Here is a 24,910-nt window from a genome sequence, read left to right as displayed (position 1 = left end):
ACAAAAAGCCTTTAATGCTAGTAAGCTATAACACTGTCTCTGATACTCAGACTGCAAAAGCAAAGAAATTATAAAGTCACAATGCTTACCCCAGCCTTGACTCCAGAAAGCATCTGTGTCTAGAACTAAGGCTCCACAGATCACTCTGCACTCATGTTAACCTACCCTGGCTTGAACCAGCTGATGAAAATGGGATAGAGTCAGCTGTAACAAATGAATTATATATACATATGCTCAACACTTCCCCTCAATCTGTGCACGTGGCAGCAACACTGGGGGAAAAGGAGTCTTGTAACTTAATAAATTATAAAATTATATCCACTCTGCTTCCTCTTCCCTTAGTGGAATTTGCACATTCCACCACATACGTATTTATACAAGATGTCAGGGGCAGATCAGCAGATGAGACTGAAAAACAATCAACAAAATATTGCTTCTCAAAGTTTCTTAGTATGACACACAACGTTGCACTTTCCATTTGTCAGTGGATGACATATTGATCATTTTTTAAAAATTTTGTATGTTTTGTGATGCTTTGATGTCTCAGGGGCCTTGCTGTCTGGGAAGAGACTGCCCCTCCCAGGGCTAACTTAATTCTTAAGATAGCAAATGACTCCCATGAGCCCATCCTTCACATGTAAACCAACAGTCCAAAGCCCATATCCCTAACCTCCTCTTTTATCTAACTCACACTCCAAACCAGTATTTCCCCTGCCCTACATCACCCTCCAGGAGAAGACACTGGACAACTAGAGACCATTCCCATAACCCAGAGTCTGCCGAAATTATTCAATCTAGCCAATCCTAAACTTGTTCAGACTTGCGTACCCTATCTCACTCATTCCTTCCCAAGGAAACCACAATACAGGCTCTGGGCCATGATTTCTCCTCTGCTCCTTCTGCCTCCCAACCAGCCCAAGCACTTCTCCACCATATGGCCCGGAATGGTGTACTACGCCCCCTTCCCTTGAGAACTGTAATAAAACTTCTTAACCTGCCTCAAAGTATAGAACTCATCCTCTAACAAACATACATGTATGGTCTTGAAAAGTTTTCAGAACTGTGGATGACTCCCAATAATCCTCATCTCCTAGTCATTTATGCCTCTTGAGTATGGGATAGATCTGATGGCTTGCTTCTAATGAACAGAACATAAAATAAGTGACAAGATATTACTTCTGAGATTAGGTTACAAAAGACTGTGCTGTTGTCTTGCTCCCTCTCTCTCTCCCTGATTTTTCTTGGCTTTTTGACTCTAACAAAGTAAGCTGCCCCGTTGTGAGCTGTCCTGTGGAGAGGCCCACGTGGCATGGAACGAGGGAGGCCCGTGGCCAGCAGCCAACAAGGAAGTGAATCCTGCCAATAACTGTACGAGTGGCTTGGAAGCAAGTCTTTCTCCAGGCAGCCTTGAGATGACTGCAGCCTGGCTGACACCTGGACTGCAAACCACCACAGAGACCTTGAGCTGGAGGATCCAGCTAAGTCTTGCCTAGATTCATGGCCCACAGAAGCCATGAGATAATAAATACTATTCTAAACCAGTAAGTTTTGGGAGAATTTGTGATGATGAGATACATAATTAATAAACGAATGAAATAAAGAGATAATAAAAATTAAAAATGTATGTTAAAAATCTGAAAAGTTCTTAAGTTATAATAATTATAAGATATGTACTCTCAGTTCTCTTTCAATCTTTTGAGGTTTCAGCCAATCACATTTCCCCCATGTTGGGGACACAGAGTATTTCAATAAAATATTTGTCATTGGCTAAAACGCCACAAAACACTGACTGACACTTCAGTGAATAAAGTGCAATAATGATGATGATAATAAACTATCAGCATTTGTCTTGGATAGGTCAGGAAAAACACTCCGGCAGACTGGTTTAAACACTGCACATTACAAGAGAGTCAGTGGGAAGCATTCTCATTTCCGAAATTTTGCACAATTCAAATATGAACTGCAAAAGACGGTTCCCAAAGGCACCTTAGAAGAAGGCTTCATAAAGCAGGATTGTGCTTCATCTCCATCATTGTATTTGCAGAACAGATTTGTGAAGATCATTTTTTAAATGTAAATACTCAAGTATATTATACAAATGTGGTATTTTTTATTAAGACCTAGTGGCCTTGGGAGCTCATGGCATTACAATATAATTTGCTGTTTTCTACTATATTAAAGAAGCAATATATAATACTGTTAAAATGCCCTGTACTTCAAGGGAATTCACATTCCATCAGTTTTACAGATGTGAAACTTTATAGGCAGAGAACACATGTGAGTTACAAGAGCTTATCATGGAAGATAATGTTAGATTCTTCAAAGAAGATCATTTTTGTCTATAATGCATATTTATATTCTTCCTATTGTGCTCAGGAAGAATAAATCAAATGAATATAAGTAACTTTCCTTATCTTCCTTTTTATAAAGTATCTGCTATATTTACTATTTGTTCATTAATTCCTACAGACAATTATTGACCATCTACTACAGGGAAAATAAGGTATTCAGGCATGAACCCTCCTTCCGAGAAACTTGCAAAACGTAGAAATAGTGACATACATATATGTAGAACACGATTAGTGCCTCGAGCGGAGAATGGCTAAGTGCCATGGCAGTTTAGAGACAAATGGGTTTCTTCTAGCTGAAAAAGAGTACAGTTCCATGGAACAGGCAGTAAAAAGGGCTTTGAAAGATTCCTGACAAAAGCACCTGGCCCGTTCCCTGCCCCAGCCAAAACCCCCAGTTACCCCAGTTACACCAGCCTTCAGCTGCACTGCATTTCCTGCATGTCTTTCCTCAAGTCTTGCTTTCTCTAGCCTCTTGAGTCCTTGGAATCGACTTGCCGTCCTCCTTCTTCCCCACCCCCTTTTCCTCCACCCTGGTTAACTCAGTCATCTCTTGGGTGTCAGCTTAAAGCACTTTCTCCAAGTAGCCACAGCTACACTCTTTAGGATGGAAAGGCTGCTTCTTCGTGCTTCCCCATGTTCTCCTAGCACGGTGGTGGTCCTTTCCTTATTCACTATATGCTCTCATTTCTTTACCAATACTCCAAGAAGGACTAGCCTATGATGTCTTGAATGTCCAGTAAATGAATATGAAACTCATTTTGTAAGCAATAATGTGCCACAGAAGGGTTTTATGCAAGAGCACAAAAGGATCCTTTTTTTTTTTTTTTTAAAGAGATGAGGTCTTGCACGTTACCAAGACTGGCCTTGAACTCTTAGGCTCTAGTGATCTTCCCACCTCACCCTCCTGAGTAGCTGGGACTACAAGCAAGAGCCACCATGCTCAGCTTCAAAGAATCTTGACTATATTCTACGAAAATCATCTGACAGAAATGTGAGGTTCTATTATCAATTGATATGATGGAGAAAAAAATTTTTTGATGAAAATTATACATTAAATGAAAAAGTTTATAAAACAGTACATATAATATAATCCCATTTGAGATGTAAAATACATTTAAAGCTCTGTATGAGGCAGGAGCATTCCATTCCTTGCGGTCAGATTTAAGGCCAGTCTGGGCAACACAGAGAGATGACATCTCTACCCCAAAAAAATAAAAACAAATATAAATTTTTAAAAAACTGTGTATATGTGCATGTGTGTATCAAGTCTGGAAGGATACACATCAAAAGATTTAGAATACTTAGTTAACTCTGGGTTGTATGAACATAATTTTTCTTCTTTTCATTTATCTATCTTTTTACTTTTCTCCTATACACGATTACTTTTCGTTTGTTTGTTTTTGAGACAGGGTCTCACTGTCAACCAGGCTGGAGTGCAGTGGTGTGATCATAGCACATTGCAGCCTTGAACTCCTAGGCTCCAGCAATCTGCCCACCTCAGCCTCCCAAGTAGGTGCGACCACAGGTGTAAACTGCCTCCCAAGTAGGTGGGACTACAGGTGCAAACTGCAAAACATGTTGAAAGAATCTATTCCCAAAACTGAACAAATCCTTTTATATGAAGTTCCAGAACAGACAAAATTAAGCTATGGTGATAGAAATCAGAACAATGTCTGCAGCAGTAGGGAGGGCTGACTGGAAAGGGACAGGACAGAACTTACTAGAGTGACTGAAGAAGTTTGTACCTTGATGCAGGGGCAAGTTACAAAGGATTATACATACATCAAAGTCCACCCAAAATACATGCTTAAAATCTGTGCATTTTTGTGTATGTAAATGAAACCTCAATTACTAAAAGAAAGAAAAAAAAGTTATAGTACAACTCAGACTCTACCAAAAAGTGATTTACTTCTGGTTGTATTAATAATATCAAAACCTTACAAACCATACCTCCTCATTTACCTTCTAGTTAGTTACAAACATCCCTCGTTGATATCTATACCCCCACTCCACACATACCCACCGAAAGGTGAATGTGATCATAAAACACTTATGGCCTAAAATAACTTTTACTGTCAAGGTCAAATCTTCTACTTCTAAATACTCAATAGTGTTTGTTAGAAACGTGTTAAACAGCCAAACATTTCTTATTTAATTTTTTCTTTAAATAATGAGAAAATTATGCTGAAACTATACAATATCAGAACACAACATATGTGTGGAACAGCTGTTTGAGAAGATAATACCGTTTGTTTCCTAAACTACTTCACAGGAATGTCTTGAAGATTAATGAGACAATGGACCAGATCGTTTTCAGTGGGTGAACTGTTTGCTGTTGGTAATTTGGGTACATCTGACCGCTAGAATACCATTACCATTAAAGCAAAATAGCAGACTTAAAATTTTATATTCTAATAGTGAAGTTTTAAAATATTCAAAATGGTGTTTTTTGACACATAATTTATACTTGAAATGTACTTTAATTCCTTTAAATAAGAACAGAAAGCTTTTGATTGCTGAGTTAAGCAATAAAGCTCTTCTTTTTAACATTTTAAGTGTTTATCATTATACTAGTTGCCCAGCGATGAAAACAAAAGATACAGTCACTGCCCTCCCTCAAGAAGCTCATAATTTAGTGAGGAAAACATACAAAAAATAGTATAAATGCAATATGACAACGCTTTTTAAAAAATCCCTATGCACTTGGTCCTCCAGAAGTATCTGGATGGGGCATTCGACCAGAATGGGACAGAGACCTGTGAGGGAGGGGTGGGTATCAGAGAAGGCCTATGGGAAGCAGTGGCACCTGAGCAGAACGCCTCTAGAAGGATGTGGCCTTCAGTCAAAAGGAGGGCCTAGGGGTTGTGCAGAGAGTGCTCAGGCTCCACTCCACAGATGCAAAGAAAGGCAGCCAGCCCAGGAGGCACAGGGTACTCCTAGAGGTCTCCAGTGCCAGGCAGGGCAGGAGATGAAAAAGGAGAGGCCGATGCAAGCAGACTGGGAAGAGCCTTCTAGCAAGGAAAGAACATATGCATCTGGACTCTGAGAAAGACTTAGACAGATGTGGCAGCCAGCAGCCTGAAGGAAGTAACTGAAGTCATCACCCAAGGAAGTCTGCAGCATGCACACAACAGAAGACTGTTACAGAAATCCTGACAGCAGGCCCCAGTGAAGAAGAAACAGGCAAAAGAAAGCTGGGCAGGTGCAGTCAGATATGTGAACAGTATGTCACAAAATCCAAAGAGTAGAGAGCAGGAGGGAATAACTCACGGTGACAAGTCACAGAGATGAGACTACAGTCTTGTTTGAATTTGACAGTTTGTGGGGTGTATTAGACCCTTCTTGCCTTGCTATAAAGGAATACCTGAGACTGAGTCATTTATAAAGAAAAGAAAAGAAAAGAAAAGAAAAGAAAAGAAAAGAAAAGAAAAGAAAAGAAAAGAAAAGAAAAGAAAAGAAAAGAAAAGAAAAGAAAAGAGGCTTAATTGCCTCATGGTTCTGCAGGATGTACAAGCATGGCCCGAGCATCTGCTGGGCTCCTGGGGAGGCCTCAGGGAGCTTTAACTCATGGCGGAAGGCAAAGCGGGAGCTGGTACATTATGTGGTGAGAGAGGAAGCAAGAGAACAAGTGGAAGAGGCTTCACACCTCAAACAGCCAGATCTTGTGAAAACTCATTACAGCAAAGACAGCACCAAGGGGATGGCGCTAAACCATCATGAGAAATCCACTCCCATGATCCAGTCACCTCCGGTCAGGTCCTATCTCCAGCACTGGAGATTACATTTCAACATGAGATTTAGATGGGACGAATATCCAAACTACATCGTGGGGTCTCAGGTGCCCTCAGCAAGAACAGGTTCGACGAGATGATGGAGAACAATGGAGGAAGTGGAGTTCTTGCTGGCTGTGAAGGGAAGAGGAGGTAACCACAGATGGCAATGGATTCTGGTTGAAGGATGGTTTTGAGAGGGTGAGGAGAGGGAGTTTAATGCCATCTGTTTGTATTTCTTTTGCAGTTTTGGTTTCGTTTTGAGAGTTTCCAGTGTTTATATATTAAGACAAAAGAATCATTTATTAATAGAAATGGTAGGAGAACATTTTAAAATCAGGAAATAACTAATAAAGATACCAAACAGGAGAGAAGGATGGAATAGGAAAGTTATTAAGAGGTATCTGTAGGGGTGGAGGTGTCCAGAGGAATGCCTCTTTCACTGAGAAAGAGGAGGAAGCCCTGAAGGTGGGTTTAGGTACCAAAGAGTTTGTAGGTGTTGAGAAGGAGGCTGAGAGGATTCCTTTTCTCATTATGGTACCAACAGAGCTTATTTTTGGTGACCTAGGATGGCGAGGTTGGTTTCTGGTTTCCCAAATACTACTTTAAGGAAAGAAAGCTATATAATTATTCATCTAAAATAAGCATAAAAGTGAGAGTTAAATAGTTAATACATTTCAGATATTTCACTGACTTGTTTATTTGCAATGACATAAGGGTGACACACAGTGCTTAAAATGAACTTAATTTTACCAAAATTAGTTCATTTCACCCTTACAGACGACATTTGGTTGTCAGTGACTGATACACAACAAAACCTGGTATATACTAATACAGTATATCAATAAACATTTATTAGAAAACACAAAATTAAAAGCTAACTTAAAAACACAATCATTAATTCTACGTAGAACTTTTAGAAACTTTCAGGGAGAGAGAAAGAGTATCTCTACAAAAAAGTCACATTTCTTCTGGTCATATAAAAGAGGCTGAGGCAACAACTTGTAGAAACTATTATTTGTATTTGTGTTGAACTAATAATGTACAGTATATATGAAAGCTGGTTCCCAAACTGTGTATGACAGGTGTTCTGCTGAAACAGATCACTAACCGTATGTGCTCACCAGACATCAGAGTGCTTATGCTCTTTTCCGCCCCTCCACCTCACCCGCCTGGAAGATGGTGCCTCGCAGCTAACAATACAGGCTTTTTTGGCCCCCTGAGAAATATATCATCTACCTACACAAGGGCAACTGCAAGCCATCACTAATGAGTGAGCATCAAATGAAACACTTTGCTACAGTGATACTGTTCCTAAAGACACTACAGGGTACTGCATATACAAATTTTAAATATAAGAATAGAACTAGAAGAAAGAAGACAATGAGGAATAAATTCATTATATATTCCCCAAAATCTATAAAAATAAAATAATTATTTTTAAGTGAATAAGCAAAATGACTATTATATGCTACCATCTGAATAAATTTTTAAAGGAGTAGATAGAGAGCTAGATATTCATATAAACACACACACACATATACAAATATATAAAAATATTTCAAAGTATGTGTTTTTGAAAGTCATTCATGGTCACGGTAATCCTCTGTGCTAGACTCACCACGTCAGAGATGTGAGAGATTTAAAAGCTGTTAAAATGAGAGGTTTTTCCCTTCCAACAACAAAGAAATCAGGAAACAGAAAAGGAAGAGGTTCAGGACCTTTCCCAGCTATGCTATGCCTTCCAGAGCCACTGATGAGGGCCAACCCCTCCCCAATCTCAGCCTACAAACCACACTGTGCCAAGGCCCAACTCTTTCTGTGGCAAAAAGCACACGGAAAGGAGCAGCCCTGTCAGAAGGTGCAGTGGCCATGGAAAGAGGAGCCCAGTGGCTCTGATCCCCACAGGTTCCCAGACGTGTGCTGAAGGAGAATCCTCATTCCCAGCAGATAGGCAGGCAGGCAGGCACACCCTTTCTTTCTCCCTCTCCGTCCCCATAAGGACAACTCTATGTACATGCCCCAAATACCAAGAGAGGCATTTCAGTTAAATGTTAGCCACTAAGAAAATGGGGTTTTGGAAATTCACTTTGTAACATGTTTATCCTTTTGTGTGCCTGTAGGTTTTGGGGGATTACTTTTCTGATATATTTGCTTTTATCAAAAAGGAAAACTTACTGTTGATGTGATCGATGTAGTAGACACCAATCTGAGGGTCAAACCCTGCTTCCCATCCCCACGGCAGCTCATCCCCAACACAATCAGCAAATGACAAGGGCTTCGTTAACCTACAACAAACCAGAACAGACACACCAGTGATTCTTTCTGTCAAACCGCATATGTCAAAATTCAGCACCCTAACCACAAGCGTCTAGGTTGCATTTAAAATCTTGAAGAAAAAAAAAAAAAAAACAAGGATAAAATACAGATGTGTATATCCAAAAAAGTAGGACAAGTCACAGTACCCTTTTGAAAGTTCACTGCTTAATATTTGGAGATAAATATATACAATAAATAAATAAAGACATCCTAAATCAGGGAGAACGCCAGGCTGAGAGTGAGGAAGCCTGGGATCTAGCTCTAGCTCTGCAGTGAAACAGATACCCCATTAAAAAGAAAAATGTGTCCCAGGATTCAAATACTGGTATCATGAAAATACTATCAGTAGTTTCGAGACAAGGTCCGCATCAGGTTACATCAATTTCAGACTGGATGTTCATACATAAATTAACTAAACACTCAACTGTGAAGTCTACTATAAGTTCTCCTTGAGAGGAAGGACAATTTTTTTTATAAGTATCTTGTACATAACAGTCACTCAACAAAATTTTGAACCGAACCAAACACATAAAGTATTCATTCGTATATCAATGTGATCTCACCTTTTGAAATTGCTTTATACTCTCTCAAGACCATTTTTTCCTTAAGACACTTTCTCTGTAGGAGTTTTTCTCTTTAAAACTAATGAAGAAACTACAGTTTCCTAAGCCAGGTTTCAGACTTAATTACAATAGATTTTTTTTCTCACTCTCTTGCATTTTGCTTTTGAGATTTTCCCTGGCCACTGGAGCAGCCATGGGCAGGTTAACACCACAGATGCCTTGCTGGAGTGTGGCCACCATCAGTCAACACATTTTCTAACTTAATGCACTGGCACCACTAGCATGGTTCTTACATACAAAATCTCCTGGAATCCCTTTTATCCATGCTAATGACTATCAAAGATCTCATGTTCAACTGAAATATAGGTCATTTTCAGAATTATATCATTCATCAGAATAACAAAGTACATCATCCACCCTTCAGAATGCTGAAGAATGATACAAAAAGGAGGAAAATTCTTTTTTTCCAGGCCTACTCTACAATAGTCATCCAAGGACACAAAACAGCAATGGACAAAAGGAAGGATCTATTTTCCTCTCAACCTTCCTATAGCATGAAATCTCTCCTTCTAGAGATAGCTCCAAAGACAACACTGGCCTTCCAAATCAGCTCAGCAGACAGAAGCAATAATGAGGGTAACCCGCCCTACCACTGACTCACTGTGAGACCACTTACTGGGCACCTCTTCCTACCTCAGTTTCCTTCTCTTTTAAGTGGTGATTACACCCTCACATACTCTCCCTGCAATTTAACTAGCTCCTAAAATTAAACTCAGGATAAAAAGGAATTAACTTGGAAGAGCATCCAGGACGTTATAAGCAGTCAAAGTGTCAGTGATTATTAACACAAGCACATGTGAACTCTCTCATTTATCCCTCCGAGGAATCAAGTCAGGCAGCACAGCACAGAACTGTAGTTCTCAGAATACAGTTCCCAGAACCAGCAGCGTCAACATCTGGGACCTTGTTACAAACACAAATTCTAGTTGGGCACCATGGCTCACACTTGTAATTCCAACACTATGGGAGGCTGAGGCAGGAGGATGGGTGAGACCAGGAGTTCAAGACCAGCCTGGGCAACACAGTGAGACCCTGTCTCTACAAAAAATAAAAAATTAGCCAGGCATGGTGGCTCATGCCTGTAATCTCCACACTCTGGGAAGCCAAAGCGGGAGCATCACTTGAGCCCAGGAGTTCAAGGCTGCAGTGAGCCATGATCACTGAATTCCAGCTTAGGCAACAGAGCAAGACCCTGTCTCTAAAAAAAACTAAAATGGTTTTTAAAAAATAATAGAAATACAAATTCTTGAGCCCTATTGTAGAATCAGAAACTCTAGGTCCCAGCAATGTATGCTTTCCAGGTACTTCTGCTCCACACTAAAGTGTGGGAACCACGGGCATAGAAGTCAAGAGCTTGAAATTTGGTATCAAAGAGATCTGGGCTCAAATCTTTATTCTGCCACTTACTCACTATACAACCTAGAGCAAGTTATTAGCCTTAAAAGCCCTAGTTTCCTAATGTATTTTTTTTTAAGGGAATAGGAGGAAAGATTAAGTTTAGATGAGAACTAAACAGTATTAACACCTGAGAAATGGTAAGCTTCAATATATGTTAGATGAGTAAAATGAATCTCAAACACGTTAAGCAATATGCCCAAATGTGGCAACTTGCCATATTCACTTTGTAAACATGGAGTATATTTGAACTCAATCTGAGTTCAAATGCAAAACAATTTATTCTTAGAATTGTGCTCAAATTCTATCTTATATCAAAACTGCCCCAGAAAACTGATTTTTCTTTTGACAAAGAGTGAGATACCATATCAAAAATCCCTATACCCTAGGACACCTCCTTGTCTACCTACATGGTCTCTTTGATTATCTCAATAAAGCAACCAGATAGAGCACCTGTGCCAGGTCATCCTCTATATCATTGTTTGATGATTCTCTTTCACTAACTCCATTATCAATGCTGTCTAAAAGGCACATGCATCTTAAAGAAATGAAAAAGGAGGAAACATGAGAATGATAAGTTTAAGTGACAAAACAGAAATATTAGACCAGTATTATCCAGACACCAATTCGATGTGCTTAAGCATGAGTATGGCAGGAATATACTTATTACTTTAAGAATAAGAAGTTATAAAAGCTTGAGAGCATGTGCTCTCACATTACAAGTTAGTAGTAACTTGATTATAATTGGAAATAATCCAGTTTGTTCCACTAACTGGTTAGCAGATAAACATTTAATTATCACTGTTCTAAGACTACAATTACATCTGTAGGTATACATGTAATTGTGAACTCTGAAAAATTCAGAAGATTCCACTCCTAAAATTTTTAATATAAAAATTTCTTTGCAGAGTTCCTTCAAATATCAATTTAATACTATATTTTCTATATATGGATAAAATATATATTTTCTCTGCACTCTATCAATAAGTAAAAGCATTACATAGATATTTGCAAATATTAAAATTTTAGGATTGAATTCTTATGCAAATTATAAAATATAAATAGACAACATTATCAGGTTCCAAACAAATTAAGGACCCAATTGTGGTGCTATCCTGATAAAAAGAAAATATTACTATGATGTACTAAGAAGTTTAACACAAAGCAAAAAGAACTAACAGATGTATTCCAAAATCACAATCAATATAAATTAAAACAAATACAGTGAACTGAAATGTTAATTAACTTTTAAATTTCTTCTTCTTGTTGTACATAAGGAATTTCTTACACATTCAAGCTTTCTTTGAGTTAAGTAAGTAAAAATGGATGGAGTTTGTTTTTGGTTGGTTCCCTGCAAAGGAAAAACAACAAGCAACAACAACAACAACAAAATCCTGAAATTAACTAGAGTCTTTATGCTGAATTCCAGAGATTACTGTTTGCTTAAAAAGGTCTTCCTTTGCACTGTGCAAAGGAATTTCATATTATGAAGAAAACGGTAATTTACTGTAGCGCTTCGCCAATGTTTATATGCAAATTTTAACTCTGCATGGTATTTCCCCTCCTTGCTGGCATTATATCATTCTTTCACACTCATTTAATATTTATTGTCAACTCAAATACGTGTCCTATGACATGAGATGCCATACAGTGATGTATTTGTTTACTTCACAATTACATGATGGTGAATACCGTGTGAGTACAAGTACAACTCCAAAAAAAAACTGAGTTTGTACTAATTGCACTAAATGAATAAGCACTTGAAAAAAACATTTCAGGTTACTAAAACTCTTGCCACAATTCAGAGCATCCCAAATGTATAGTTTAGCACAAACATTAAAGGTCTTAACAGTTATTTTTACTTTGTAGCATCTGTTGTTCTCATTGTTTAGCTAACACAAAGCAGAGCTCATACTGTTAACTGCTTAAGATTACTACAGAATCTGCTCACAGGAACATTACTGAATTGCTCTAAGAGAACAGAGAGGAAGTAAGATGTGTTTCACAACTTGAATTTTAAAGCAAGGATAAAGCACTAGAAATCTTTCCACTGTCCTAAAAGAATCTTCATTTATAATGATGTCAATTAGTTCCCTCAAAACAACTTTTTTGTTCTTTCTTTTTTTTTTTTTTTTTCTGAGACTGAGTCTCGCTCTGTCAACCAGGCCGGAGTGCAGTAGCGTGATCTCGGCTCAAGGCAACCTCCATCTCCCTGGTTCAAGCAATTCCCCTACCTCAGCCTTTCCAGTAGCTGGGATTACAGGCGCCCGCCACCACGCCCGGCTAATTTTTTTGTATTTTTAGTGGAGATGGGGTTTCACCATGTTGGCCTGACTGGTCTTAAACTCCTGATCTCAGGCAATCCACTTCCCTCAGCCTCCCAAAGTGCTGGGATTACAGGCATGAGCCACCACACCTGGCCAACAACTTCTATCTATCACTAGATAGGGAAACTAACAACACAAAGAAACAGACAAAGGAGAATAGTAGAAAATAGTGGATAGAGGCAACAAGAAAAAAATAGCTTTTAAGAAAAACCACTTTGGAAGATAATAATGAGATTAGTTCCCTGTGTGTGAGGAAAGTACCTTAAATTATTAGAAAGAAGTCATATTAGAAGGCCAGGTGCGGTGGCTCATGCCTGTAATCCCAGCACTTTGGGAGGCCAAGGTGGGCGGATCACCTGAGGTTGGGAGTTCGAGACCAGCCTGGCCAACTTGGCGAAACCCCGTCTCTACTAAAAATACAAAAATTAGCTAGGCATAGTGGCACACGCCTGTAATCCCAGCTACTCAGGAGGCTGAGGCAGAAGAATCGCTTGAACCCAGGAGGTGGAGGTTGCAGTGAGCCAAAATCGGGCTATTGCACTCCAGCCTGGGGACAAGAGCGAGACTTCATCTCAAAAACAAAAACAAAAAAAGAAAGAAGTCATATTACATAGACTTTCTAGAACATAAACAGATATTAGAACAGGTCACAATGGGCCAGGTGCAGTGGCTAATACCTGTAATCCCAGCATTTTGGGATGCCAAGACAGGCAGTTCACTTGAGGTCAGGAGTTCAAGACCAGCCTGGTCAACATGGTGAAAACCCATCGCTACTAAAATTACAAAAATTAGCCAGGCATGGTGGTGGGCATCTGTAATCCCAGCTACTCGGGAGGCTGAGGCAGGATAACTGCTTGAACCTGGGAGGTGAAGGTTGCAGTGAGCCAAGATTACACCACTGCACTCCAGCCTGGGTGACAGAGCGAGACTGTCTCAAAAACAAAACAAAAGAACAAGTCACAATGGGGAGAATCATCTCTTCCTAAAATCACTTTACCTAAAGACAAAAAAATAGACTGGGCAACATCTGGAGGCTCCAGTCTAGCCTCACTCCCCTATTCTTCCTGCCATGAGCCCTTTTAGGTGTCTGGCAACTTATATTATTGTTTATTAGAACAGTTACTCAATATTTTGAAGATCATTTTGTGACATATTAATTATTTCAGAAAGGAAAGAAACTAATTTTATTAGTTGTCTATTATGTTCCAAGATTTATGCAAGGTTGTTTCATATGTTATCTCATTTAGCCCTAACAACAGTTCTTCAAAATGGGTCTTTCTAGTATTTATTTTTTAAATATTTATTTATTTATTTATTTATTGAGACAGAGTTTCACTCTTGTTGCCCAGGCTGGAGTGCAATGGCACGATCTTGGCTCACTGCAACCTCTGCCTCCCGGGTTCAAGTGATTCTCCTGCCTCAGTCTCCCAGGTAGCTAAGATTACAGGTATGCACTACCATGCCCAGCTAATTTTTTTGTATTTTTAGTAGAGACGGGGTTTCTCCATGTTGGTCAGGCTGGTCTCAAACTCCTGACCTCAGATGATCCGCCCACCTTGGCCTCCCAAAGTGCTGGGATTACAGGTGTGAGCTACCGCACCGGGCCTATTATTATTACTATTATTTTGAGACAGAGTCTCGTTCTGTCACCCAGGCTAGAGTGCAGTGGCAGAATCTCGGCTCACTGCAACCTCTGCCTCCCAGGTTCAAGCAATTCTCCTGCTCAGCCTCCTACATAGTTGGGACTACAGGCGCACGCCACCATGCCCAGCTAATTTTTGTATTTTTAGCAGAGACAGGGTTTCACCATTTTGGCCAGGCTGGTCTCAAACTCCTGACCTCAGGTAATCCACCCGCCTTGGCCTCCCAAAGTGCTGAGATTACAGACGTGAACCACTGCGCCCAGCCCCATTCCCATTTTTTACAGACTTAATTCTGTATGTGATACATCCAGAATTTTGTGTTTTATGTGAAACATAAAACATGTGTCACAGAGTCCTGTGTTTTAGATCCTGTCTGTGTGCAGTGGGGGGATATAACAAGGAAAGGACTTGGTCCTTGCCCTGGGGAGCCAAGGTAAGGACAGCCAAGCAGATAACTAATTTGTCACACTAGGACTTGGCCAGGAAGGCCCTTAGCCTGGTGCAACAGGTTAGGAAGGAGACTGTTGCTCCAAGATTTAACTGATTCACCCAGTGCTACAGAGCTGGCAGGAAACATAACGAGGTAGCCTAAACAGGATCATTTCTTCAGATTAGTTCATGTCATGTCTGCACCTGCTTGGGTCCTCAGACATTCTCCCCTCTATTGGTCCTAGGTCTGGTCCTCCTACAGCTGGCATGAGTTTTGTCGCCTGGTACCAAGGAGAACTGGTTTGATACCTCCTCCACATGACAGACTTTCGAATATCTGAACACAACTGTGTTGTCTCCCAGGTCTGCTCCCCCAGACCCACACACCCCACTCCTCTCTACATGTTTCACATCCCCTCTCCAGGCTAGCCTGCCAGTCTCCTGCCCTTACCCCAGCCACACCTCTCCACTCTGCAGTCTCATTCCATCTCTTATTATCTGATATTTATCTCTTCTTATATGGTTAATTTTTTCTCCTTCAGTCTATAAATACATTCAATCCCCACTACCCTAAAAAACTTTTCGTCAAACTTTCTGACTCTTCTATTGACATTCACTTACTAACCATTCTTAACCATCCCCTCATCCTAACCGAGAGGCTGTAAACAGGAGGACTTTAGAAGGCCCTATCATAGAATTTCCCTTCTGCCACCTAACACTTAATCCTACAGTTACTTCATGAATACACTCTTGAAAGACAGTATTTTTGGGTGATTTGCCTTTGAAAAAGCACATGGCTCAGGCTGTTGGGTTTTGGGATCCAGACATGGTATGTGCAAAAGCTTCAATGCTTACAATATTCTATGTTAAAGAAAAGGTCAAATTTTACATATAGCAATTATACTAACAATATAAAACACTTACTGAATGCTTATCATGTACCACACATGCTCTAATATACATAAATGTGTGAGTTAAATCCTCATAAAACTCTGCAAAGTAGATATACTTTTTCCATTTGAATAGCCTGTGCAGGGAAAAAAATAAACACTCCTCTTCAAATAAGCATGTGTTTGGGTCACACACACGTCTCCCTCCAGTCAACATTTGTACTATAGGGCAGTGGTGGTTGTAAGCTCTGCTGCATAAGCCTTCACACTAAAAACCTTCACAATGTTGGCTCTGAATAAGTAAAAAATAAAGTCTAGTCACAAACAAAAGGAAATATAGCTCATGAAAAGCAGAGCCAAAAAATTGAAAAATTACAAATAACAGGAAAAATATACATCACGGGTATGTGCCTCTTAAATTACTTCAGTATTTGGCCAAAGATCAAAAGTCACTTTTGAAAAATACTTTCCTCTTTTTCACATGATTTGTAAACTGAATTGCAATTTCTAGGTAGAACTGTATGCTTTATGCTTTCTTAAATAGGAGGCTATAATATGATTCCAAGTTAATTGTTCACATTGTCTGACTACTTAAGCTAAAAAAAGTTGGTGCTAATGAGACCAACATTGTGGATTACACCTCCCACAAGAGCTGTTTATCACAGAATCCACCTGAGAATGTTGGTTTACAGTAGCGGTTCTGAAACCTATGCGTGCATCGGATATGACTCAACTGAAAGGCGTATGAAAACACAGACTGTTGGGGTCGCCCTCAAAGTTTCCGACTCAGGAGATTTGGGAAGGACCTGAGGATTTACATCTCTAAGTTCTGAGGTAATACTGATCGGTAAACTTCAGGGACCAGAAGTTCACCCTGACTGCTATTGTTTAAAAGGCATAAATCAGGTTGGATCCCTAACCCAACCAGGTGACGGAAAAATGGAAAACAAGCTCAAGTTAAAAACAAACCTGGAGGCTTTACAAGTATCTCTGTTATGAAAACGATGAAATATTTAAACAGAATTAATGGCTTAACAGCCCTCCTATTCGGAATAGTAGGACACTTCATTTAATTTTAAGTAAACATTTCCTTTCTTCAAAGCATACTTAACTAATTTGAAAATAACTTCAAGAGCAAGGCTTTCTTTTCCCTTTATTTTCTCACTTACATACAAATAGTAACAGTACTCAACATCATTAGTTATTTTGGAAATGCAGATCAAAACCACAGTGAAGCACCAGTTCACACCCACTATGACGGCTATTATGAAAAACACACACACACAAGACATGAGTATTGACAAGGATGTGGAGAAACGGGAACCCTGTACATTGTGGGTGGGAACATAAAATGGTGCAGTCTCCGTAGAAAATGGTTTAGCAATTCCTCAAAAAGTTAAAACGGAATTACCATATGATCCCACACTACGACTTCTAGGTCTACTTCTAAAGGAAGTGAAAACAGGTACTCGAATAAATAAGTGTGTGCATGATAACAGCAGCATTACCCATAACAGCCAAAAGGTGGAAAGAGCCCAAATTCCCATCGACAGGTGAATGGATAAAAAATTGTGGTATACACATGAAATGGAATGTTATTCAGTCACAAAAAGGAATGAAGTACATACGCTACAATATGGATGAACCTCCAAAACATTACGCTAAGTGAAAGAAGCCAGGCACAAAACATCACATATTGTATGATTCCACTATATGAAATAGTTCACAAACGCATAAAAACAGAAAGTAGGTTAGTGGTTGACAGGTGACAAGGAAAGGGGCAAATAGAAACTGCTTAGTGGGTACCTTGGAGGAGTGATGAAAATGTTCTGAAATTACATATAGGGGTTGGTTGCACAACATTGTGAATGTACTTAATGCCATTGAATTGATCATTTTAAATGGTTAACTTACATTAGGTGAATTTCACTTCAGTAAGTTGGTTTTCAAAAGGAGTAGCAAGTATGTAATAATGTCAAGACTTTAAGTGAATATTTTCACAAGATAGTAAAACACATGGGAAAATGTTAGACATCAATAATAATAAAAACAAATGCCAAATACAATAAAACAATGAGGCTAAAATTTAAGCCTATTAAAATATCAAGTTTATGTCTTTTTTTTTTTTTGAGACAGGGTCTCACTGACACCCAGGCTGGAGTGCAGTGGGGTGATCATGGCTCAGCTCACTACAGCCTCAACCTCTCAGGCTGAAGCCATTCTAAAACCTCAGCCTCCCAAGGAGCTGGAACTATAGGTACACACCAACACCCCTGGCTAAATTTCTTTTTTCTCCTTTGTAGACATGAGGTCTGATGCCCAGGATGGTCTCAAACTCCTGAGCTCAAGTGATCTGCCCTCGTTGGCCTCCCAAAGTGTGGAGATTACAGGTATGAGTCATGGCTTCCGGCTGTTTTGCTTTGTCTTAGTGATGAAACTCACTCTGGTGAGGATGTGGGGCATCAGCTACTTTCATTCATTGCTGGTGACTTTGTAACTTGATACAGTCCTTTTAAGAAACAACGTGGCAGTGTTAAAAAACCATTAAAATGTTGATTCCCGGTGGGAGAAGGGAGACCGTTAGGGAAAACAGCTAATGCCTGCTGTGCTTAATACCTAGGTGATGAGGTGACAGGTGCAGCAAGCCATCATGGCACACATTTACCTATGTGACAAACCTGGACATTACCGCACATGTACCCCGGAACTTGGAATAAAGATATTTAAATTTTTTAAAATGTTAATTCCATTTAACCTAGAAATACTATTCTTGACTGTGTTGCAAGAATCTTGTCCCACATCCACAGGGATCAGCTGCCACCCAAGGCATGTTACTACACTCAGACTCAGTCTCTAGCCTAAACTATGAGCTACTCAAAGACAAGGACCCTGCCTTCTTCTCGCTCTCTAGCACAATGCCTAATGCTTATCTCATATCCAGTCGACACATGATAAATGTTGACGGAATGGAAGAAGAGCAGGAAGGCAGGCAGAAAGAAAACATCCACTATATCATGAAAGGGTTGTAATTTATTCTTTCAAAAATGTTCTATTTACACAGAAGTGATAGTATGTGCATTTATTCAAATAACAATATGAAGGCTGGTATTAAGGTGTTAGTTGATACATATGTTTCCTGACAACAGAACAAGACACAAGAAAATCTTTCAATGCTGCATCAAAATATTTGGTCTTGTGATTTATTTTTGTTATCATTACATTATGTATCACAATGAATATCTCAACAGAAAACAGACTTAAGTGACAAAGACATAACAGAATTTATCTCACGTGTTTCAATAATTCAGCAAGTTTTTAAAGTATTTTTATGCCATGGAAGAAAACAAAGTGGTCAAACACTTTAACCTGAATCTCTTTTTCTCTCCTAAGTGCCAAGTAATGTTTGCTTGTCAGATTATCTGGTTTTGAAAAATAGTCTGAAATTTTAAGTGGCTATGCCAGCAAAGAAGGTAGGAGTGTTTGAGAGAGGCAGAGAACTTAAAAAGGGTTATTGTCCAAACAAATAACAGAAATCCACCAAGGCTGCCTCAATTCCCTACCTGTAGTTCAGCACACAGCCAGTAAATTTCATGGTGGACAATAATTGCTCGTGGACGAAGACTAGAAGAGGCTTAAGTATTCAGTCTGGAGAATGAGCTCCAGTCAGGAAAACAAAGAAATGCCACATGGCACACACCTTTCTGAAGGGTCACAACTTCCCTTTTGAAGAGGTTAAATGATTAAAATATACCTATACTACTTTTATCAAAACTTAAGAAACTGAGAGGACTTTAAAAAATCTCTATAACCTCTCTACATAGGAGTAATCCCAGTTAACAATATGATGTGTTTCACTCTAGGCTATGTTTTTTAAGTAAATATATACACATGTAGATATAATACTATGTACAAAATATACACCATATTTTGTTATCAAACTAAATAAACTCTACATATACTATAATTTTCAATGTTGACTTAAAAATACACATTTTATACAGCTATTAGATTCTCATTGTGAAGAATACAGAAAATAACAAAATAAACTGTTATTAAAGTCCTTGCTTCACTTTCCTGTAGAGTGACATCTATTCCAATACTTTGGTATTTTTTCAGTCCATGTATAAACTTACGTACAGTTGACTTATGAACAATGCAGGGGTTCAGAGATGCCAACTCCTTGCACAGTTGAAAATCCTCGTATAATTTTTGACTCCCTCTAAACTTAATTACTAATTGCCTGCTGTTGACCAGAAGCCTCACCGATACAGAAACAGTCAAGTAACATATTTTGTACACTGTATTATATACCGTATCCTTACAACAAATTAAGCTGGCGAAAAGAAAAAGTCATGAAGAAAACCATAAAGAAAAAGTCATGAAGAAAACCATAAAGAAAAAGAAATACATTTACAGTACTGTATTTATTGATGTTTTAAGTTTAGGTTATCTGTTTATACACTATGAATTGTCCATCTGAAATGGTGGAAACCTAAGCTGCAGTCCTCAATCTACCATAGATATCAAGCAATTCAACGTTTTCTTGTAAGGTCATTACTTTTTTCCACTTCTTGGGAGCACTTCCAGCTTCACAAGTGGCACTTTGTATGGATCCCATGGTGTACTCAAGGTTTGCGGGACTGCACTAAATACAATGAAAAATACTTGAGAACCGTGAGAAATCACTTTTTACTGTGATATGCAATTTACCAGAGAGAGGAACTGCTCACACAGAGATGATTAGCATCACAGGGCACTTTAAGCAGATGCTCCCAACGTTTGAGCTCACCACAACAACAGAAGGTGGCTATGCAATCATTACAGTAGTATTGTATATACTATAGTTAATTATATGCAGTTATGATTTAACACTGCCTCTTCACATTTGTTTACATTTCTCTCAACTGCAAATGGCATCATGTACAGTCTGTAATGTATTCATAAGTTCTGATAAATTTTAATGTCTTATAATGGTGTGTATATTTTATGGCAGTACACAATAAAACAGTCTAGTATCTACATATATTTTATGCGTTCGTGCCATAGGTTTTTCTTAATATTTTTCAACATTTGTAGACTATGTAGTTCATGTAAGTCTTTTCAAGTTGTGGGAAATCTCCCTGTCCCAGCCCCAGGCAGCCACTCATCTACTTCCTGTCCCTACAGATCTGCCCTTTCTGGAATTGCACATAACATCATACAATTTGTGGTTTCTTGTGTCTAGCTTCTATCATTTGGCAAAATGTTTTCAAGATATATAATGTTATTATATAGCATGCATTAAGAATTCTTTTTTTTTTTTTTTTTTTTTTTTGAGACGGAGTCTCGCTCTATCGCCCAGGCTGGAGTGCAGTCGCCGGATCTCAGCTCACTGCAAGCTCCGCCTCTGGGGTTTACGCCATTCTCCTGCCTCAGCCTCCCGAGTAGCTGGGACTATAGGCGCCCGCCACCTCGCCCAGCTAGTTTTTTGTATTTTTTAGTAGAGACGGGGTTTCACGGTGTTAGCCAGGATGGTCTCGATCTCCTGACCTCGTGATCCGCCCGTCTCGGCCTCCCAAAGTGCTGGGATTACAGGCTTGAGCCACCGCGCCCGGCCAAGAATTCATTCTTTTTATTGCTGACTGGTATTCCACTGCACAGATACCACATTTTGTTTATCCATTTACCAGTTTACAGATAGATATATGGATTGTTTCCACTTCTAGCTAGTATGAATGATGTTGCTATAAATGTTTGCATCCCAGTCTAGCTTTTGAGAGGCAAAATAAATAAATAAATAAATAGACTTCAAGCTTGGTGGGACTGGCCAGGTTTCAGAACATGGTTGGCATGAGTTATAGGCACAGTATTCTACGAGTACTAAACATCTAAGAAGAAAGAAATGTCAGCTAGTACCAACAACATCTTGTTACATTTCTTCATGAATACAAGGAAATCATGAGAGAAGATGGCAAAGCGTAGAAGTACTAATTCACAGTTCAGAGGCAGGACATCTGCGTTGCAGATGCCTATGACACCAACTACTAAAAAATCTACCAAAAGAAGCCCAGGAGAGGTCAAGAAGAAGCCAGCAGGCCTGATACACAGGTAGTAAAAATATCTTTTATACGTGCAGTTCCCTCCACCTGGAACATCTTCTCTCCCTCCACTTTTCCACCATTCTGCCCCTTTTACAGTTTTACACTTCAACAGTTGTCTTCTTCTAAGATTCAATGTCCTTAAAAATTAATTCAAACATCATCTTCTTGGGCAAGACATCACGTTCCCAAAGCTGTCACTATTTAGTGACACTGTTAAGCTTTGGAAGTATTTTCCTATTCAAATAGTTCACACTGTTTACATTTTTTAGTTGACTTCTCTGTTCAGTTCACCGGGTTCCTAGTGGTTTATTCATCTCTGCATGCCAAGCACATACATGGTACATAGTGTTCAATGTTTGTTAGAGAAAACAGTGAGTGAGTGATTTCCAGACAGACATTCCCTTAGAGGTCCAGATTTATCAGAGAGCATCTCCTTGATCATTCTACAGCAATGTATCTAATGGCCATATCAAACAACTCATAAGAAACAACTCTTAACTTCCCCCTCACGACCACTTCCCCAGTCCCATTCCTCCCCCAAATTACCTTGGTTTGGAAAATGGTACCATCATCAACCCAGATGCTCACATCACAACCCGGGAGGAGGTCATCCTTGATGCCTCCCTCTCCATCAACATCCTGCAGGTTCACCCTCCAGAACACCGCCTCATTTACAACATTTTTCTCCACCGCCACCTCTCTAATCCAACCTATTAGCTTCTCTTGCCCGGATTAACTTCCTAACTAGTTGTTACATTTCCACTCTCATCCCTCTATAACCCATTCTCCATACAGCAGCTGGCAGTCTTTTGAAAATAATTTTTAAAATCTTACTTTTGCTGAAGTTACTTATCAGCTTAAGGAGATTTTGGGCTGAGACGATGGGGTTTTCTAAATATACAATCATGTCACCTGCAAACAGGGACAATTTGACTTCCTCTCTTCCTAATTGAATACCCTTTATTTCCTTCTCTTGCCTGATTGCCCTGGCCAGAACTTCCAACACTATGTTGAACAGGAGTGGTGAGAGAAGGCATCTCTGTCTTGTGCTAGTTTTCAAGGGGAATGCTTCCAGTTTTTGCCCATTCAGTATGATATTGGCTGTGGGTTTGTCATAAATAGCTCTTATTATTTTGAGATACGTTCCATCAATACCAAATTTATTGAGAGTTTTTAGCACGAAGGGCTGCTGAATTTTGTCAAAGGCCTTTTCTGCATCTATTGAGATAATCATGTGGTTTTTGTCTTTGGTTCTGTTTATATGCTGGATTACGTTTATTGATTTTTGTATGTTGAACCAGACTTGCATCCCAGGGATGAAGCCCACTTGATCATGGTGGATAAGCTTTTTGATGTGCTGCTGGATTTGGTTTGCCAGTATTTTATTGAGGATTTTTGCATCGATGTTCATCAGGGATATTGGTCTAAAATTCTCTTTACTTGTTGTGTCTCTGCCAGGCTTTGGTATCAGGATGATGTTGGCCTCATAAAATGAGTTAGGGAGGATTCAAAATCAATGTGCAAAAATCACAAGCATTCTTATACACCAATAAGAGAAAAACAGAGAGCCAAATAATGAATGAACTCCCATTCACAATTGCTTCAAAGAGAATAAAATACCTAGGAATCCAACTTACAAGGGATGTGAAGGACGTCTTCAAGGAGAACTACAAACCACTGCTCAGTGAAATAAAAGAGGACACAACCAAATGGAAGAACATTCCATGCTCCTGGATAGGAAGAATCAATATCGTGAAAATGGCCATACTGCTCAAGGTAATTTATAGATTCAATGCCATCCCCATTTAGCTACCAATGACTTTCTTCACAGAATTGGAAAAAACTACTTTAAAGTTCATATGGAACCAAAAAAGAGCCTGCATTGCCAAGACAATCCTAAGCCAAAAGAACAAAGCTGGAGGCATCACACTACCTGACTTCAAACTATACTACAAGGCTACAGTAACCAAAACAGCATGGTACTAGTACCAAAACAGAGATATAGACCAATGGAACAGAACAGAGCCCTCAGAAATAATAACACACATCTACAACCCTCTGATCTTTGACAAACCTGACAAAAACAAGAAATGGGGAAAGGATTTCCTATTTAACATATGGTGCCGGGAAAACTGGCTAGCCATAAGTAGAAAGCTGAAGCTGGATCCCTTCCTTACACCTTATACAAAAATTAACTCAAGATGGATTAGACACTTAAATGTTAGACCTAAAACCATAAAAACCCTAGAAGAAACCCTAGGCAATACCATTCAGGACATAGGCATGGGCAAGGACTTCATGTCTAAAACACCAAAAGCAAGGGCAACACAAGCCAAAATTGACAAATGGGATCTAATTAAACTAAAGAGCTTCTGCCCAGAAAAAGAAACTACCATCAGAGTGAACAGGCAACCTACAGAATGGGACAAAATTTTTGCGGTCTACTCATCTGACAAAGGGCTAATATCCAGAACCTACAAAGAACTCAAACAAATTTACAAGAAAAAAACAAACAGCCCCATCAAAAAGTGGGCAAAGGATATGAACAGACACTTCTCAAAAGAAGACATACATACAGCCAACAGACACATGAAAAAATGCTCATCATCATTCGCCATCAGAGAAATGCAAATCAAAACCACAATGAGATACCATCTTACACCAGTTAGAATGGTGATCATTAAAAAGTCAGGAAACAACAGGTGTTGGAGAGGATGTGGAGAAATAGGAACACTTTTACACTGTTGGTGGGACTGTAAACTAGTTCAACCATTGTGGAAGAGAGTGTGGTGATTCCTCAAGGATCTAGAACTAGAAATACCATTTGACCCAGCCATCCCATTACTGGGTATATATCCAAAGGATTATAAACCATGCTGCTATAAAGACACATGCACACGTACGTTTACTGCAGCACTATTCACAATAGCAAAGACTTGGAACCAACCCAAATGTCCATCAATGACAGACTGGATTAAGAAAATGTGGCACATATAAACCATGGAATACTATGCAGCCATAAAAAAGGATGAGTTCATGTCCTTTGTAGGGACATGGATGCAGCTGGAAACCATCATTCTCAG

The 24,910-nt window shown here is 39.3% G+C and overlaps 1 protein-coding gene across 4 annotated transcripts in view; it reads right to left on the bottom strand.

Annotated features, from left to right (window-relative positions):
* Positions 1-24,910, bottom strand: part of WWC2 (WW and C2 domain containing 2) — a 211,419-nt gene that overhangs the window by 106,090 nt on the left and 80,419 nt on the right. For all 4 annotated transcript variants that reach the window (XM_033215759.1, XM_033215760.1, XM_033215762.1 and 1 more), the window contains one exon: positions 8,300-8,409. In XM_033215759.1, coding sequence (XP_033071650.1) covers positions 8,300-8,409 — 110 coding nt within the window. The remainder of the gene's footprint in view (positions 1-8,299; positions 8,410-24,910) is intronic.

This window comes from Trachypithecus francoisi, unplaced genomic scaffold, assembly GCF_009764315.1.
Source record: "Trachypithecus francoisi isolate TF-2019V2 unplaced genomic scaffold, Tfra_2.0 Lachesis_group1, whole genome shotgun sequence".
NCBI classification, from domain to species: Eukaryota; Metazoa; Chordata; class Mammalia; order Primates; family Cercopithecidae; genus Trachypithecus; species Trachypithecus francoisi.
Note: the sequence above shows the minus strand (reverse complement) of the source record. Positions and strands in the feature narration are given on the sequence as shown.